General features: G+C 43.0%; 1 protein-coding gene across 2 annotated transcripts in view; it reads right to left on the bottom strand.

The window, feature by feature from the left end:
• The window catches only part of THSD4 (thrombospondin type 1 domain containing 4), a 684,213-nt gene that overhangs the window by 485,861 nt on the left and 179,117 nt on the right, over nucleotides 1-19,235 (bottom strand). For both annotated transcript variants that reach the window (XM_075857920.1, XM_075857921.1), the window contains exon 5: nucleotides 773-1,181. In XM_075857920.1, the coding sequence (XP_075714035.1) occupies nucleotides 773-1,181 (409 nt within the window). The remainder of the gene's footprint in view (nucleotides 1-772; nucleotides 1,182-19,235) is intronic.

The following is a 19,235-nucleotide window of genomic DNA, read 5'->3' as shown; positions in this document are numbered from 1 at the left end:
ATGCTCCATAGCTACCCCATACAGTATAATGCCCCCATAGCTGCCTCATGCTGTAAAATGCCCCTACAGCTGCCCCATACAGTAGAATGCCCCCAAAGCTACCCCCATACTGCAAACTTCCCTATTGTAGCTCCCCGCATACCAGTATAATGCCCCATAGCTGCTACCACACAGTACAATGCCCTATAGTGCCTAATAAAAATAATAAAATTAATATTTACCTATCCCCATTCCCACGACAAGTGTGGAAGAACTGTCTGCTCCTCCGTTCTGTGCAGCGTGGGGCTCTGAGTAGGCAGGCGCGACGATGTCACTACATCGCGCCTGCCTGTGTCGAGCCGCTCACCACTGGAGCTAGTATTACACAGTGAATGCTGTAGCAAGGAGCCATCAGTGGATTCAACTGTATCTGTGTCCTGAGGACGCAGATACAGATGAAACCGGGACACACCACCACTGGGGGACCAGCCCTGGGCCCCACCGTCTCAGTGGGCCCAGGGCCACCACCCTCCCTGCCCACCCGCAAGCTACGCTACTGGTTACACTACATTTACAGTAAAAGTCAACTGTGTTATACCATAGATTTATACATAGTAGTACTTGTGATATGCTCAGGAGCTTTAAAGACCTAAAGAGACGTACTTTATTATATAACAGAAATCACAGTCAGTTTTTCTTTATATTATTGTACATCTAAGTTAGTATCAAGATTTCAAAAACAAAAAAACATTTAGTTAGTTAGTCTCGCAGAATACATGTTTTTAGCACTTACATTCTTATTGCACAGCTTATACTGTTTGTAGGCTCCAGTACATGTGATAGCGGTTGTTCCACGCTGTCCTTGCGGATTACCTCTGAGTAGATTGAGTGATGCTCCCGGCACAGGAGTATCAGGGAATAGACTTTGCGATATTGGTTGCATCTGAGAAGAAGGCAGCAGCTGTTGATTTATTGAAGAATCTGCTGACCTTAGTGAAGGATAAAGTCCATCTTGGTGAAGGTTACCGATGCTGGAATAACGGTTCTGAGCTATGATTTGTCCATGTGTAGGCTGTCTCCCAGACTGAAGCTGCCTCCTTTTTCTGGGTCTGTTTTGACCTGTGTCACTTTGAAGAGGTAAAATATAAGGTACTTTTCCATATCCATAAGATCCTGGACTGACTGAAGTCCTTGTCCGGTTTCTAAATTGGAACAAACCAAAGTAGAAAATAAACACCACAAAATATATGGTTTCCAACATCATTTTTGTTGGGCAGAGTACATTTGTTACATTCAAGACAAGCCTACATAATAGTATTTTCTCTCTATTAGTACAGAATTATTTTACTCAGAGGTTTATTGAATGTACAATACGATAAAATGTCAGGAGGATTACTTTTACGTCATCAAACGTTGGCATAATACTTGGAGGTCGCTGGTTATGTTCGTACTGCACTCAGCAATAGCAAAAGAACAGCTCTAGGGTCTTATTGGAAGAAGCTCTTAGCTTTCTGTAACTCCCATACACTTTAACGGAGAGTGACACATACAAGCATGGCTACCTCTCCATTGAATTCCATGGGGAAGCGGCCATTGTGAACTGACAAACTGGGTTCGCAGACCCACACCTATAAAGTGTTTATGTCATATCCTGTGAATGTTTAAGATGGGACTACCCCTTAAAAGCCGTTTCTGGTTTTATGTAAATAAAGCTTAAAAAGGATCTGTTACCTCTCCTGACATTTCAAGTCGAAAACATGTATTAACTAAAATAGACATGACATAAAATGTAAAACATATTTTCTTAGAACTCTGCTTTGTGCCATTCCTCTGTTATTCATCCTAGAAATGTATGAATAAATTGACAGACGGGTGTTAATAGTTCTCTTGTCAAAAAAGTGACTCTACACAGTCTCACGGTCAGCACTGTTTGGACATTGTCAGTCTGTTTAGGAAACTCAGATTTCTAGGAGGAATAACAGAGGGATGGAAAACAGAGTGCTAAGAAAAGATGCTCCATAATTGTTATTCCATGGGGAATACATTTACTAAAATAGACATATCAGTAGAGGTACATATCCTATTTAATGATTTTACAATGAAATTGTATTTAACTTTCTAATATACTTGGTTTTTCAATTGCTTAATATTTTGGTTCTCTCGGTTTGATGTCAGTGAATTGTAAAAACTTTTCTTGTTTGCATCAAGCGTTTTAAATCCTGTACAGACCTAATACTTTTCACAGCTAAGAGGTAGATACAAATATTTCAATTTTAGAGAATCCTCTGTGAATCAACCAGGTCTACAACCCCGGGTCGATACTTTTTACTGTATCGGCGCTGGTTCATTGGGACAGTTGAGAGATGTGCGTTGTTGATGATTAGCTCAAAGAGACTAGAAATATTGTAGCAAACTTTTAACTGTGTGAGCAGTGCAGGTCAGGATGCATTTTCAAGTACTTGAAGAAAAGAAGAATGTCACCATTCACTGACAGCAAGTAGAAAGCTTGAAAATGGTAAGAGATTGAAACAAAGCATTTTCAAAAGTTGCATAACTTTTCATGATCGAAAGATTAGGCTTTGTTTACAAAGAACGGTATTGTAGGTGATAAGTAAACTTTTTACAAACTTGGTATAAGTACAATGTATACTGATGTCGATCTATTAACAGGTCTTATCTTCCATTGCATAGATTCTAACACAGCAAATTCATTGAACAGTTATGCAGCTGTCTACTTGACCCTAGGACAGCTGTTGCTCTGATTCTACTCTCCCTAGCAAATGAGTCATACGGTATGGATAGTAAGTATTTTTGTCTTGTGTTACAAAAAAAAAAAATTTTTGGGAAAAGCAAGATCTTTTATGACATGTTACTACACACACAAACTGTTTCAGGCCTCATGCCCACTGCAGAGCCATGTGCACAGAGACTGCCCAGCAGCAATCAGAAGCTCTAGGCACGTGCTGCCATATGGTACCTTCGTACAGCACAGTATTATAGAGGTATTCTCCCTTAGAAGCAGAGGAGAACACCTCCATAATACAGCATCTGATAAAACAGTGATCCCATAGTGGTCCACATGTGGTTGCGACCCCAAGATCTGTGGCTTGCCATAGGAGCAAAAAGTTATCACTATATGCACTGGCTACCCTACGAGTGCCACACCGACAATATTAAAGACATAGCCTAACCACCAAACTGGGCCAATTTGGAAGGTATATTACGAATATGTCAAAATTCTCACTGACATTTACATATTTATGATTCCGTGTTTACTACGTTTCTCCTCCATTCTAAGTGCAAAGTACAAAAGGTTGAGGACCCCTGCGGTAGAACATGGGAGCAATTTGTTTACTCATAGTTTATGTATGAATCTTTGAGGAAAAAACTTCTGTATTTTTCAATATTGAAATCAGAGGTCCATAGATTTCCACAGGTACCATATTAGGTGTATGTAGAACTCGGAACTTTTATGGAGCTGTAGTATAGTGGTTTGCATGAGGCCTCAAGGTAATATAAGTTTAATACACCGTTTAATAAGGTTTTCTCAGTTCCAGTATGTTGTAATTGAAATAATGCACCAGAAAGATACATAGATATTAAATAACTTGCTGTGGCATACAGCTAGCAGCATACTTATATGCGAAGCAATGAGCCTAACTGGAGTATAAATAAAGCATTTAGTGCAAATGATTTACATATGGTGTTTCTCTCCATCTCTAACATGTGTAGAGGTTAAGGCCTCATTTACACGAACGTATTATACGCGCGTGCGACGCGCGTGCTTTGCACGCATGTCGTACGCACCTATATTAGTCAATGGGGCAGTTTAGACGATGCGTGAATTGCGCTCAGCGCGTGTGCGCAGAAAAAAACTCACGACATGTTCTATAATCGTGCGTTTTTCGCGCACTCACGCACCCATTGAAGTCAATGGGTGCGTGAAAACCACGCATGCCGCACGGAAGCACTTCCGTGCGAACTGCGCGATTCGCGCAAGAGCTGTCAAACTCCTGAATGTAAACAGAAAAGCACCACGTGCTTTTCTGTTTACAAACATCCAAACGGAGTGTCAAATTCGAGATGAGCGCACCGAACTTCACCGGGTTCGGCCAAACTCGTTTTGACCGAAACCGGTAAAAAATGTTCGGGTACGCGACGTCAGGAGACAGTCACTGTCCACGGTGCTGAAAGCGTTAAACTGGTTCAGCACCATGGACAGTGACTTCCGCTCCGAAAATCCATGAACCTGTAAAAAAAAAAAGACGTTCTGACTTACCGATAACTCCGGTCCGACCTCCCGGGATGACAGTTAAGTCCAAGTGACAGCTGCAGCCAATCACAGGCCAAGCACAGGCTGCAGCCAATCACAGGCTGCAGCGGTCTCATGGACTGCGGCGTCATCCTGGGAGGTGGGGCCGGATGACAAGAGAGGGACGCGTCACCAAGGCAACGGCCGGGAGCCCGGACTGGGGGAAGCAGGAAGTTCTTGGTAAGTATGAAAGTCTTTTTTTATTCACAGGTTGGTGTATATTGTGTTCGGCATTCACTGTCGAGGGTGCTGAAAGAGTTACTGCCGATCAGTTAGCTCTTTCAGCACCTTGGACAGTGACGGGCGTCGACTAGCCTCATCTCTATGATGGCGGCTGCGCGAAAATCACGCAGCCGCGCATCATACACGGATGACACACGGAGCTGCCAAGTGCCTTTTGCGCGCGCAAAACGCAGCGTTTTTTGCGCGCGCAAAACGCACACGCTCGTGTAAATGAGGCCTAAAAGTGTAGTTTTACTACAGGAAAAATACTTTCAGCATCCAAAATGATAATGAAAAAAATAAAAAATTGTTCGCAATAAAAAAAAAAAAAAAAAAGCATGCTAGGTATATAATATTTTTGGGGTTTACAAATACAATTTGTAGGGACATGATGCAAATCCTATTTATGAAACATTTAGTAATCATCAAATAATGTATGGAACCCAATGAAGAATAACAAAATAAATGTAATATGTTCAGTGGCACAAATGGGCCTGTGTAAAAACATCATCAATAATAGACTATGGAAACGAAAAAAATATATATATATTTCCCAACTACTATATTTTGTGTCAAAATCTTGTGTCACATATACATATTTTGTGAACAAGCATATACATAAATAAATATTACATGTTGTAATAAACAAGTTATTTAGTGATACATAATGCATTTGAGATGAAGGTGGTTGTCCCACCATTAAATATCATCTTCATTGTATAAATTATAATAAAATTTCTATTGTTTGCCATTTATATGCGGTTAAAAAAAAAAAAAACGATCTATTGAAGAGTTATAACAATAATCCAAGTGATTGCTTTCTCGTGACATAATGTACTTTGTTAGTGGAAAAATTTGGTAGATAAATTTAGTATTTATTTGCAAAAGCCACAAAAATTTAGAGAAAATGTGCAAAAATTAGCATTTTTATAAATTTTAATATATCGGTTTGTAAGAGAGATAGTAATACCACACAAAATAGTTACTAGTTTCTCATATGTCTACTTTATGTTGGCATAGTTCTTTGAACATCCTTTTATTTATCTAGAACGTTAGGAGTTTTATAAATTTATCAGCAATTTCTCACATTTTCAATAAAATTTCCAAAACTTATTTTTTTAGGGGCCAGTTCAGATTTCAAGTGGCTTTGAGGGCCTTATATTTTAGAAACCTCCCATAAGTCAACCCATTTTAAAAACGAAATCCCTCAAAGTATTCAAAACAGCACGTAGAAAGTTTCATTTTGGTGTTTCACAGGAATTACAGCAAAGTGGAGGTGAAATTTACAAATTTCATTGTTTTTTAGAAAATCTATTTTAATTCATTTTTTGTTTGGACACATGGCAGGGCTCAGAAAGGCAGGAGCGCTATTTGGTATGCATTTTACAGGATTGGTTTTTACGCGCCATGTCACATTTGCAGAGCTCCTGAGGTACACATACAGTAGAAACCCCTAAGTGACTAAATTTTGGAATCTACACCCCTCAGGGCATTCATCTATGGGTGTAGTGAGAATTTTTACCCCACAGGTGTTTCCTAGATTTTATTAGAATTAAGCAGTGAAAATTTTTTCCCCAAAAAAATCTAGATTTAGTTCCCAATTTTTCCTTTTCACAAGGAGTAAAAGGAAAAAAAAAACACCAAAATTTGTTACTCAACATCTCCTGAGTATGGAAATACCTATATGTGGTTGTAAACTGCTGTTTTGGCACATTGCAGGGCTCAGAAAGGAAGGAGCGCCATTTGGCATTTGGAGCTCAAATATTACTGGATTGCTGTTCGAGCACCATGCCACATTTGCAAGCCCCTCAGAGTACAGAGAAGCGATCCCATTTTGGAAACTACACTTCTCAAGGCATTTATTATATGCCTGGATATATGATAGGGCTCAGAATTGAACGAGCACCATGCGCATTTGAGTCCTATTTTGGTGATTTTCACAGCATGGGCCCACAATTGCAGGGCTCTGAGGTCAAATAATGAAACACTCCCCAGAAGCGACACCATTTTGGAAACTACTCCCCTCAAGGCATTTATTTAAGGAGTGTAGTGAGCATGTAATTTTTTCATTAGAAATGAATGTACAGCGGATGGTGCAAAGCGAAACTTTTATTTTTTCCACAGATATGTAATTTCAGTGCCCAATATGTGATGGCAGCTTGTGCCACTATGAAAAGACAGCTCTCTAATTATTATGCAGTGTTTCCTGGCTTTAGATACAACCTACATGTTGCCCTAATACTTTGTCTGGACATATGACAGGGTTCAGGAGTGAAAAAGCACCATGCGCATTTGAGGTCATTTAGGCGTTTTATGCAGCATTGGCCGACAATTGCTGAGCTCTGAGGTTAAATAGTAAAAAAAAAAACCAAGAAGTGACCCCATTTTGAAAACTACATCCCTCAAAGCATTTATCAAGAAGGAATTAATGCGCAGCGGATGGTGCAAAGTGAAAATTCGAATTTTCCACTGATATGCCATTTTAGTGCACAATATGTTGTGCCGCTGAAGACAAATACCTCATAAACTGTTAATCGGGTTCTCCCATGTATGGGCACACTCTAGCGGTCAGAAGGGAGGGAGCGCCATTTGGCTTTTGGAGCGCAGATTTTGCTTGGTTCTAGTTCTGTTTCGGGTTTTGCTGGTATTTACATTTTTTAATGTGGGGGCATATGTAATCTGTGCGGAGAACATTGGGGCATAATAAGAGGGTATAATAATGCAGTAAATAAATAATCCACAGATATGTGGCCAGTGTCGCACTGATAAATGGTGCTCGAACTTATCCCATTTTAGGAACACTCACATTTTGTGTCGTCATTTTCTGAGAGCCAGGACTTTATTTTTCCGTCAACTGAGCAGTGTGGGGGGTTTTTTTTCTTGCAGGATAATCTATAGTTTTCATTGGTACCATTTTGGGGAACATGTGACTTTTTGATCACTTTGTATACATTTTTTTGCAAAGCAAAGTGACCAAAAAACAGTAATTGTGGTATTGTTTTTTTATTCTTTTTTTACACAGCATTCACCAAGCGCTATAAATGACCTTTTTACTTTTGTTCTGCGGGTCAATACGATTACAGCGATACCAAACGTATATAGTTTTTTTTTTAGGTTTTACAGCATTACCACAATAAAAAGGGCGAAAATAATGTTATAGCTTTATAGTTGGTGGCGATACCAAATAGGTGTACTTTTTTTTTAATGTTCTCAGTTTTTTCCTGTAATAAAAGATTTATGGGCAAAAGGCATTTTTTGTTTAACTTGAAACTTTTTTTTTTTGTTCCATTTGGGGACTTTAAGGCCTGAAGCCCTGATCGCTATTCTAATACACTGCACTACAGCCGCAGAGACGTAACTGTGCGTGACATGTCGCCAGGGGGTTAATGGAATGTTCACAATAGGCAGAGTTCTGCTGAAAAAAAATTCTCGGACTGAAATTTATCCCATACATCTGAATGGGGTTTGTAAAAATTACATAAAAATTGCAGAATTATGGTCATTCTGAACAAATACATTATAGCCTCTTCTGCTTGCCAAATACATTGCTGCATATATGGTGAAGGTGACACGGTACATCCTTCCTTTCTAATATATGGTTTTCGGTTCACTATGATTATGTCGCTGACACATTTTACAAGGGGCATGTATGAGCTGTATAATATACAGCATGCAGTTAACACATGTGTAATGCCTGTTAGCTGGGCTACCATTGCATTCAGATGTTTAAACTCTTTTAAAGGGAATACTTTAATAATATCTAAATATTATAAGTTTATACACTGGTCCAGTCTAAGGCCCCATGCACACGACCGTAATTCTCATCCGTAATTACAAATGAAATTGCGGACCCATTAATTTCTATTGGCCACTGACACCTTTCCGTATATTTACGGACGTGTGTCCGTGCTGTAGAAATTATCCGCAAGATATAGAACATGTCCTATTCTTGTCCGCAATTGCATCATGGACTCATAGAAGTCTGAATTACGGACGGCTACGGACAGTAAGAACTATTACGGTTGTGTGCATGAGGCCTCAGCCTTTATAGCTCTTCATATATTAAAAGTATAAACCTTCATTTACATATTAAGGAGTTTAATTTCCTAATGTACTTAAATTATGAGGAATACCCTTTATGAATGTTAGCCATCTAACATAAAGCAGGGAAAGCTAAAGAGAATTCTCTGTGGTTCCTCCTGGCAGCAGGTACTAATTTACTGAGTTTGATGCTACTTTTATTACTGTAATTATCTTGATATATTGTTTGGAAACTACAAAAAAAGTAAGCCAGGCTGCAGGGATTATTAATATTTATAAGGGTCTCCATCCCTGTCCAGCCACTCACTGGACAACTCCACAAGCTCCACTCGATGGACTCAAAGATAGGCAAACCCCTCCAACTGACTCACATCTACTTAACATTTCCTGAATAAGATGTGTCCCATGCGGTTAATTTATTTCACCTGTATAAACCATGCGGACAAAAAAAACACACCAAAAAATGATGTGCGTCACACTACGGCTAGATGTACAAACACACTAATTGCTAATCAAGATAGCAAACAAGATACATCATTTAGGCCTCATACACAAGACCGTGGTTGGTCCGTTATATACAAGACTGTATGTCGGCGGTATTTCCCGGACTGACCAAACGTTTCATGTTTTCAGTACGGGACAGTATTCCAGCAGAGAAGAAGGGACTCCTAGCATCGTAGATAACTAGGAGCCCAGCTACTTGAACTGTGGTCAGTCCGGGAAATACGGCCGACATATGGTCGTATATCACTGACCAAACACGGTCGTGTGCATGAGGCCTTAATTGAAAACTCCCAAAATAATATATTTTCCTAATTCAAGTTGCCAACTTAAACTAGAAAGACATTCAGAGATTCAGAGTTCTGTGGGTCTAAACTATATTACAAGACTGCCCTTATTAAATACAATATAATGGAACTAAAATGTTACATAGCCTACAAAGGCAGCGTAAAAATACACCTCATGTGAACTGCACAGTCTATTTCCTATTGAAATCAATGGGAAGCGATTCGCAGTCGTATTTTAAGTGTACGCTCCGAAATATGCTTGAAAATAAGCCGTTTGAACATGCCCTCAGATTACAAGTTCTAGCACATCTCCAACTTGTCTCACAATGAATTGTATGCTGTTCTACAGCAGGACATGGTTATTAAATACGTTTTATGCAATACAATTTATGTGCAGAGAAACTGAATATTTTGGCAAATGGCTAAATCTGAAACCCACTCCACCTCTTCTTGCTCTTAAATGAAGTGCTTTATACGAATGCCAAGCTCTTTGAAAATACTACTTCTACTATTATACGCCCACGTGTAGTAAGTGTAGTAGTCCTGATTCATGTGTATATCTGTGATATAGAGTAACCAATACACAGTACTATACTGTACATCCATATTTCCCATCCTGACTGGTGAAAAACGTACTTTGTAGACACAGCAGAAAGTCTGTATGGGAGAGTTTTTTTTTTTTCTAAATCTATCAATAATGTAGGTATTGCCTTTTATCACTTCGGCTACACTCAGACGAGCGTGTCCAATTTGCGTGCGTAAAAAACGCAGCATTTTTCCTACATTTCTTATCCGTGTGCATTGCATATTGGCATCAGCGTTTTTCACGTCAGTGCAAGCACAATTTTTTTTGTTAAATTTATTTCTCTGCTTTTCAATGTATTTGATGCGTGATAACGGACAGCACACGGATGTCATCTGTGTGCTGTCCCTGGTTTTCACGCACCCATAGACTTCAATGGGCAACCGGGAGCATGAAAACGCACCAATATAGGTCATGCAGCGAGTTTCACACAACAGACGTGTGAATGGCCCCATTGAATTGCATAGGTCCGTGTGCGGTGAGTGATTTTAACGCACAGCACGCGGACGAGTATTATGCTAGTCTGAATGAGCCCTTAGAAAACTTATTTTTTACCAGCAGAAAAGCATAAAAGGGTAACTAAACGTTCAAACTTCTGACATGTCATAGTGACATGTCAGAAAATTTGATTGGTGGGGGTCCGAGCAAGGAGACCCGCTCCAATTGCTAAAACGAATCAGCAGAAGTGCTCGTGCGAGCGTTGAGCCGCTTCGTTTCTGTTCAGCTTTTTCCGGAAATCAATGTAGCGATGTACAGACTCAATAGAAAGTCTATGAGTCCGTACTCGGATACATCGGCTTTCCGGAAATAGTCGAACAGAAACTAAGTGACACAGCTCTCACACGAGCGCTTCAGCTGCTTCGTTCTAGCGATTGGTGGGGGTCTCAGTACTCGGACCCCCACCAATCAAAACTTCTGTCAGGTCACTATGACATGTCAGAAATTTGAACGTTTAGTTACCCTTTAGTATTAGACAGGAAGCTGTTGTCGTTTCTTAATATAAAATAGGGTATATTTATCATTGCAATTACACCACATTCCTTGCAATGAAAATAATAGCAATCTAGATGAACGCCATATTTATCATGTCCTTCATCCCATTTTCTGACAAACACAGTAATTCAAACAGTGTGACTTGAAAACCATGTCCCTTTTTTCTACATTTGTCACCACTTGCCAGTAGCTGTGTAGTAGTTGTCGTGCTTCACGGACGAGAGGACCTGTTGGGAGGGGGACGAGAGGACCTGTTGGGAGGGGGACGAGAGGACCTGTTGGGAGGGGGACGAGAGGACCTGTTGGGAGGGGGACGAGAGGACCTGTTGGGGGGGGGACGAGAGGACCTGTTGTGGGGGGACGAGAGGACCTGTTGTGGGGGGGACGAGAGGACCTGTTGGGGGGGGACGAGAGGACCTGTTGTGGGGGGGACGAGAGGACCTGTTGGGGGGGGACGAGAGGACCTGTTGTGGGGGGGACGAGAGGACCTGTTGTGGGGGGGACGAGAGGACCTGTTGTGGGGGGGACGAGAGGACCTGTTGTGGGGGGGACGAGAGGACCTGTTGTGGGGGGGACGAGAGGACCTGTTGTGGGGGGGACGAGAGGACCTGTTGGGGGGGGGACGAGAGGACCTGTTGGGGGGGGGACGAGAGGACCTGTTGGGGGGGGGACGAGAGGACCTGTTGGGGGAGGGGGACGAGAGGACCTGTTGGGGGAGGGGGACGAGAGGACCTGTTGGGGGAGGGGGACGAGAGGACCTGTTGGGGGAGGGGGACGAGAGGACCTGTTGGGGGAGGGGGACGAGAGGACCTGTTGGGGGGGGGGACGAGAGGACCTGTTGGGGGGGGGGGACGAGAGGACCTGTTGGGGGGGGGGACGAGAGGACCTGTTGGGGGGGGGGAACGAGAGGACCTGTTGGGGGAGGGGGACGAGAGGACCTGTTGGGGGAGGGGGACGAGAGGACCTGTTGGGGGAGGGGGACGAGAGGACCTGTTGGGGGAGGGGGACGAGAGGACCTGTTGGGGGAGGGGGACGAGAGGACCTGTTGGGGGAGGGGGACGAGAGGACCTGTTGGGGGAGGGGGACGAGAGGACCTGTTGGGGGAGGGGGACGAGAGGACCTGTTGGGGGAGGGGGACGAGAGGACCTGTTGGGGGAGGGGGACGAGAGGACCTGTTGGGGGAGGGGGACGAGAGGACCTGTTGGGGGAGGGGGACGAGAGGACCTGTTGGGGGGGACGAGAGGACCTGTTGGGGGGGACGAGAGGACCTGTTGGGGGGGGACGAGAGGACCTGTTGGGGGGGGACGAGAGGACCTGTTGGGGGGACGACGAGAGGACCTGTTGGGGGGGGACGAGAGGACCTGTTGGGGGGGGACGAGAGGACCTGTTGGGGGGGGACGAGAGGACCTGTTGGGGGGGGACGAGAGGACCTGTTGGGGGGGGACGAGAGGACCTGTTGGGGGGGGACGAGAGGACCTGTTGGGGGGGGACGAGAGGACCTGTTGGGGGGGGACGAGAGGACCTGTTGGGGGGGACGAGAGGACCTGTTGGGGGGGACGAGAGGACCTGTTGGGGGGGACGAGAGGACCTGTTGGGGGGGACGAGAGGACCTGTTGGGGGGGGACGAGAGGACCTGTTGGGGGGGACGAGAGGACCTGTTGGGGGGGGACGAGAGGACCTGTTGGGGGGGACGAGAGGACCTGTTGGGGGGGGACTAGAGGACCTGTTGGGGGGGGACTAGAGGACCTGTTGGGGGGGACTAGAGGACCTGTTGGGGGGGACTAGAGGACCTGTTGGGGGGGACTAGAGGACCTGTTGGGGGGGACTAGAGGACCTGTTGGGGGGGACTAGAGGACCTGTTGGGGGGGACTAGAGGACCTGTTGGGGGGGACTAGAGGACCTGTTGGGGGGGACTAGAGGACCTGTTGCAGGGACTAGAGGACCTGTTGCAGGGACTAGAGGACCAGTTGGAGGGACTAGAGGACCAGTTGGAGGGACTAGAGGACCTGTTGCAGGAACTAGAGGACTGCAGTTGAGAAACAAAAAATAAAGTTGCTGATAACGGACTCTGAACTAAAACTACAAGTAACACTGTCAACCTCAAAAAATTATCTTCCTTTTTTACGTTACACCATATTAAAACAAAGGGTCGCAAAGAGCTAAGAAATCTAAATTGGACAATCACAAAATAGTTATTCTACATTCCAACAATGCAAGACAATAATGCACCTATAAACAACAGCCAAGACAGCTGTGATAATTCAGTCTCGTGGTACGCGAAAAATAAGTTGAGAATAAGCTTTACAATTACTTCCCAGGTTGCGAATGAATACATCATTTTGCAGCCATCAATTTCACATTTCCTTTTGGACACGTATCTTTTAGACCGGTTCCTTTTCTCACAGATATCTGGTGCTTTTTACATTACATACGATGGCGAGGGTTCTGTTTTCTAGATAACACAAGGAAGCCCAAGGCCTAAGAAATGTTTTTTCTAAACGTATTCATAAAGAGACCTGCCCTAATTAGATCTCATAAAGGACAGATTCTGTCCCTGACCAATTAAATGGCCTTGGAATTCTGCCTATAATGGAGGAAATCCAAAACTTTATTGTACCCCTGACACAAAGTACATTTCCAATCCAGACTGATATTTACTGTAATGACTAGGAAACCATTTAGTAAGAAAGTAATCTGACAGAGAAGGGAAATACAAGGCCCGCGTGATCTTCTTAGGAGCTGCCACGCTGCGGATAACCTTCGTTTTCTTTTAGGTTTCATAGTCGTTGGGGCTGCATAATGAATCACTGTTCAGCTCAATCTGTGAGGGAAGGTGCTGATTTGCTATGTCAGATCATATCTTATGTCATCCCCTCATGGTCGATTCACACAACTTCAGCTGTCGCTGTTCTTAAATAAAAATGCTGTGGGAAGGTAATGCTTATTACTGAGATTTTATTTCTCTCCGCTGCTGCGTAAAACGCTAAAAGTATCCCTGGATTTGTCAAAGTGAAGTAGTGTAGATGAAAAAGTGTAGACAAAATGTCTCATTGCTATTACTCCTATGCCGACAAGCAAAGAATCCAGGAGAAAAAGAAAAGAAATGTATAAAAAAATAATAATTTACACATTTGAGATCAATGCAGGTTTACATCGAATTTGCTTTTTTTTTGTAGTCATGGATAATTCCTTACTGAAGTCGGGTGTTGAAAATCTGCATAAAGTACAAAGCATTATGCCAAATCATATATACACCAGGTAATATATACACTCTGCGTTGTACCATTCCTCTATTACTCCTCTTGGAAATTTAAGGAAAAATTGACAACTAGGTGTTACCAAGTCACAGACGGACACGGTTTATTCAGTGATCTAGCAAGTACCATGTAAAAATCAACTGTGCTCAGTTCCAATACTCACCAATATGTTCCATACCACTTCTAGAAACATTGTAAAAATGATGGATTGGATTTCTCTGGTCAAGCACCCAAACACAAGCCTGAGATGAGCAATCCAAAAGGTTGGTGGGCCCCACTCAATAAGACATGGGTGAAAAAGTGTCTCTAAAATAGTAAATCATAAAAAAAAGGCGGAAGAAGAGGAAATAGAGACACAATGGGGCCAATTTGTAGAATTGTATTCAATACACCAGTCTGAGTATGAAGCCCGCAAATGTAAAGTAAAATGTAACTCATTTATTAAGAAACACACTCCTTTTTAATAAATTTGTCACATCTTCTGCTGCGCCAGAAAGTGAAATTTATGCCAGCTGTGAGCTGGTCTAGAATTCCGCTATAATTTATGCCACTTTTTGGCGTAAATTACAGTGAATTTTTGGCGCTGCTGTTTTTTAAGTGGCAGGGTCGGGGCAAAACAGCAAAAAAATGCAGATTAGTGTGCGACATAATTTGCAACTTTTCAAAGCCATAGTACTGGAGTACAGCTGTTCTTAAATTCCCCCAAATGTCCACTGAACACCCAAATAAAGTGAAAAAATAGCAATTTGTATTTATGCAATTGTTTCAAAACCATAAAACCATTTGAAACCTTGGCTTAAAGTGCAACTAAACTTGAAACAAACTTCTGACATGTCATAGTGACATGTCAGAAGTTTTGATCAGTGGGGGTCCGAACTCTGAGACCCTCACCGATCGCTAGAATGAAACGGCAGAAGCGCTCGTGTGAGCACTGAGCCACTTGGTTTCTTAACGGCTTCTCTTGGAAAGCCGATGTAGCGGTGTATGGACTCAATAGAAAGTCTATGGGCCCGTACACTGCTACATCGGCTTTCCGAAAAAAGCCAATTAGAAATAAAGCGGCTCAGTGCTCACCTGAGCGCTTCTGCTGCTTCATTTTAGCAATCGGTGGGGGTCTCAGTGCTCGGACACAATACATTACAAACTGTGGGTCGCACTCCCCCTGGGGGGTCGTGTGAAGACCTCCGGGGGGTCGCGAACCACTCACCGAGGTCCTGCTTCCAACTGTATTCGCGTCCTCAGGACGCAGATCGAGTTGAATTTAATCCTGGTGCAAGTAGCTGATGGCTCCTTCCTCCAGCATTCACTGCCGTGAGCTATTAGCGGCTCGGCGCAGACAGGCGCGATTTAGTGACGTCATTGCGCCTGTCTGCACCGAGACACTCATAACACAGGGCAAAGGAGAAGGATCTCCTCTTCCACCCGTCGTGGGAACGGGGATAGGTAAGTAACTTTATTATTTTTCTATTATGCACATATGGAGGAATTATACTGTATAAGGAGGGGGGCTGATATGGTGGCAGCTATGAGGGGCATTATACTGTATGGGGGCATTATACTGTCAGGGGGGCTGATATGGTGGCAGCTATGGGGGCATTACACTGTAGGGAGACAGCTATGGGGCAGCTAAGGAGGGCATTATACTGTGTGGGGGCAGCTATGAGGAGCATTATACTGTATGGGGCTGCTATGGGGGCATTATACTGTATGGGGCTGCTATGGGGAATTATACTGTATGGGGCTGCTAAGGGGCATTATACTGTACGGGGGAATTTATGAGGGGCATTATACTGTGTGGGGTCTGCTATGGGGGAATTATACTGCATGGAGGCATTATACTGTGTGTGGGGGGGTAGCTATGGGAACATTATACTGTGTGGGGGCAGCTACGGGGAGCATTATCTGTGTGTGGGGGGGTAGCTATGAGAGCATTATACTGTGTGGGGGGCAGCTACGGGGAGCATTATACTGTATAGGGGCAGTTATGGGGAGCATTATACTGTATGGGGACAGTTACAGGGAGCATTATACTGTATGGGGGCAGCTACGGGGAGCATTATACTCTATGGGGCAGCTACGGGGGCATTATACTGTGTGGGGGCGGCTATGGGGGAAGTATACTGGTCGGGCTGTTGGGCAAGGCGGGTTGCTATAGGCGCGGCCAAAGCTGAATTCTTGCACTAGGGCCCATGAGCCTTTAGCTACGCCCCTGATTGTATGTATGAATATGGATGAAATAAGCATGACCTAAAATGCTACACACATATTCGGTCCATACAGCGGTCTACGTGAATGTGCACCTCTTCCTTCTCTACAGAGAAATCTCATTTAGTAACTAACTCTGCAGTAATATGTAAAAACAGAACTGTGGAATTATATGAGGACCAGCCCGAGGTGCACCGAATCCCACATACAGGCACCATATCATTCTGTTTTGCTTTCGTACGGATTTGGCAAGAATCCATGAGAAATAAGAACGTGGCATGCTCCAAAACACACTGCATAATGGAAGTCCATTATAAATTGATTTATTACATCCTTATAATTACATTGTACATGAATTAATATTTTATCAACACATGTAGTAGAGCTGAATACGTCATTGGTAATGTATTACGATAACACTTAGTAGGTGCACATGCAGACACAGTTATCTCAATGGATTAAAGCATGATGATAAAAGATTGTATTAAAATACAAAGTCGTCCCTGCTACGTCTGCATTAGGAATAAATGTGGTAGCACACAGCTTCCAGAAAACCAGTACCTAACTGATACCACTTACAGCAAGCCAAGTTCCCTTAACATGAGCTTTGTGTAGAATCACAGACACACTGCATCATGTCGATTTATCTCCATCACAAGTATTACTGGTGGATTACTCTGAATGCAGCGCTTTCTTCATTATGTCACGTTAGTGGGTGTTTAGACAAAACTAAGTAGCCCAATTGATAACATGAAAGGCAGCAAATTAGCAGTAATCCAACGTAAATTCTCAACTTCATTCTCCAGATTATCTGAACAAGACACTTAATGCCCTGTGTTTGACCAAGTTAAGAACTATGCTGTTGCTGTATGTACACGGTGCCAAATATATGCCCACGTCACATTACAACACCATTCAAATAAACCGATTAAAACTGTGGCATCACATCATAAAGTAATAATCTGTCTCCCTAATGAATAAAATAAAAGACCAAAATCTAAGAAGAAGTCGGTCCCAACCGGGAAATCCCATCGCTGCCAAAAAATACACTACACTAGACCTCCAACATTATTACTACGAAAATATTCCTCCTTGAAAATACAAGCAAGCAGTCTGCATTATCGAGCCAAAATTCTGTGCAGAACTGTATGCAGAAATAAAATAAAAACTGGACAACATTATTATTAGAGGCAAACCTTTTCCAGAAGATGGACGTTGACTTGTAGGAGTCTACCACAGCTAGGGATTCCATACATGAAAACAAAGCATTTCTCAAAATAAACTAATTGATGGAGACACAGAAAAAAAATATGTGTGGCTTTATAATAATCTTGAAAAACACCTGCTGGAATTTGTCTTGGCAAAATTTGAGGCAAAATCGCTAGCCAAGTTGAAACACAAATAGAGTTGAAATGGCAGAAAGTGTGCCAAACCTTTTGAAGTTTCCTTTTTCGTCTTTTCATTCTCTGGAAAGCACTTTTTCTCTCACCACAACTTTGTACAGTGTGTCCCAAAGGTGTGTTTTGGAGTCAGGTTAAGTGATAGAATGTGCCACGGTCCTGTACACAATTACCCATTTCAATAAGTAGGACGTTTATACAGGGGAGAACAAAAATAGAAGATCTAATTTCATGTTAATAGAAAGGAAACAACCTAATATTGAAACCGAGAAATGTAAAAATACTTACATAGAAACATTACTCGTTGGGTAAGAAGCCATCTTATAGCAGCGTTGGCTCCGAAAATTAAACAGATTGCTATGTTGGGAACATTAAAACTAAGACCCAGTACATACATAGAGGGGCTGGGGGGGGGGGATGATAGCGGTGTAGTAGAAAACTGCACCACTAACACAAAATGAAAAGCGTTTTTACCGAAAACAGTATTTGTAATACCTATTTTACACTTGTTATTTTCACATTGATGTAATTGGAGAAAAATAATCGTAAAACAACCACAAAAAAAGCAATTGTTCCAGTCACAGCAGCAAATTGCAATGTTGAAAAGGGAATTTCAAAGTTCTCACTAAAATTGCACTGATAAACGGGGAGGTGATAAAGCATAAGGCTATGTTCACACAGGGCGGATACACTGCGTAAAAAGCTACAGGTACGATTCCCTGGTCGCCGCAGGGAATTCCGGACGAAAAACCAAACCAGCCCTGGAATGACGTTTCATTCAATGTGACCGCTGCAGCCTGTGATTGGCTGCAGCAGTCACATGGAATGAAAGTCATCCCAGGAGGCCGGCCTAGACAAGGAAGCACAAAATTCTGGGTAAGTATAAGACATTTTTTTTTCCTGAGTTGGGATTTTTTTTCGACGGAATCACAGCTTTTCCACCGCTAAAAAATCGCAACATCTGCTGTTTGTTGCGGGTTTTACTTCCCTATTGAATTCACACTAAATGGAATTTAATTTATCTCTTTTGGTATTCCTTTAACAACTTGATGCAGTTTTGCCCCATTCACACGAACGTGCTTTTGCGGCTGCAATTCCCCCAAAATTCCACGAGAGAATTGCAGTCCCATTAATTTCTATGGGCCCATGACCGTGGTTTCCACGGTCCGTGCATGGCCCAGTCGCCCTGACCGCAGAAAGAACGGGCAAGTCTTATTACGGCCGTGTTCTGCGGTCCAGGCTCATAGCAAATAATGTGCACGGCCCGCGATTTGCGGGTGGCTTGCGGGTGACACTCCACCCCCAGCCGACTTGAAAATCACGGCCGTGCACATGGCTACGGTCGTGTGCATGAGGCCTTTGTCTCCTTCTGCACCTGCAGTGGTTGACCGACTCTTTTGCAAGACCAGTAAGTGGACATATGCTGTATAGTTGGAAACGAGAGTAGTGCGGCAT

This window comes from Rhinoderma darwinii, chromosome 3, assembly GCF_050947455.1.
Source record: "Rhinoderma darwinii isolate aRhiDar2 chromosome 3, aRhiDar2.hap1, whole genome shotgun sequence".
NCBI lineage: Eukaryota > Metazoa > Chordata > Amphibia > Anura > Rhinodermatidae > Rhinoderma > Rhinoderma darwinii.
This window is presented reverse-complemented; position numbering and strand designations above follow the sequence as displayed.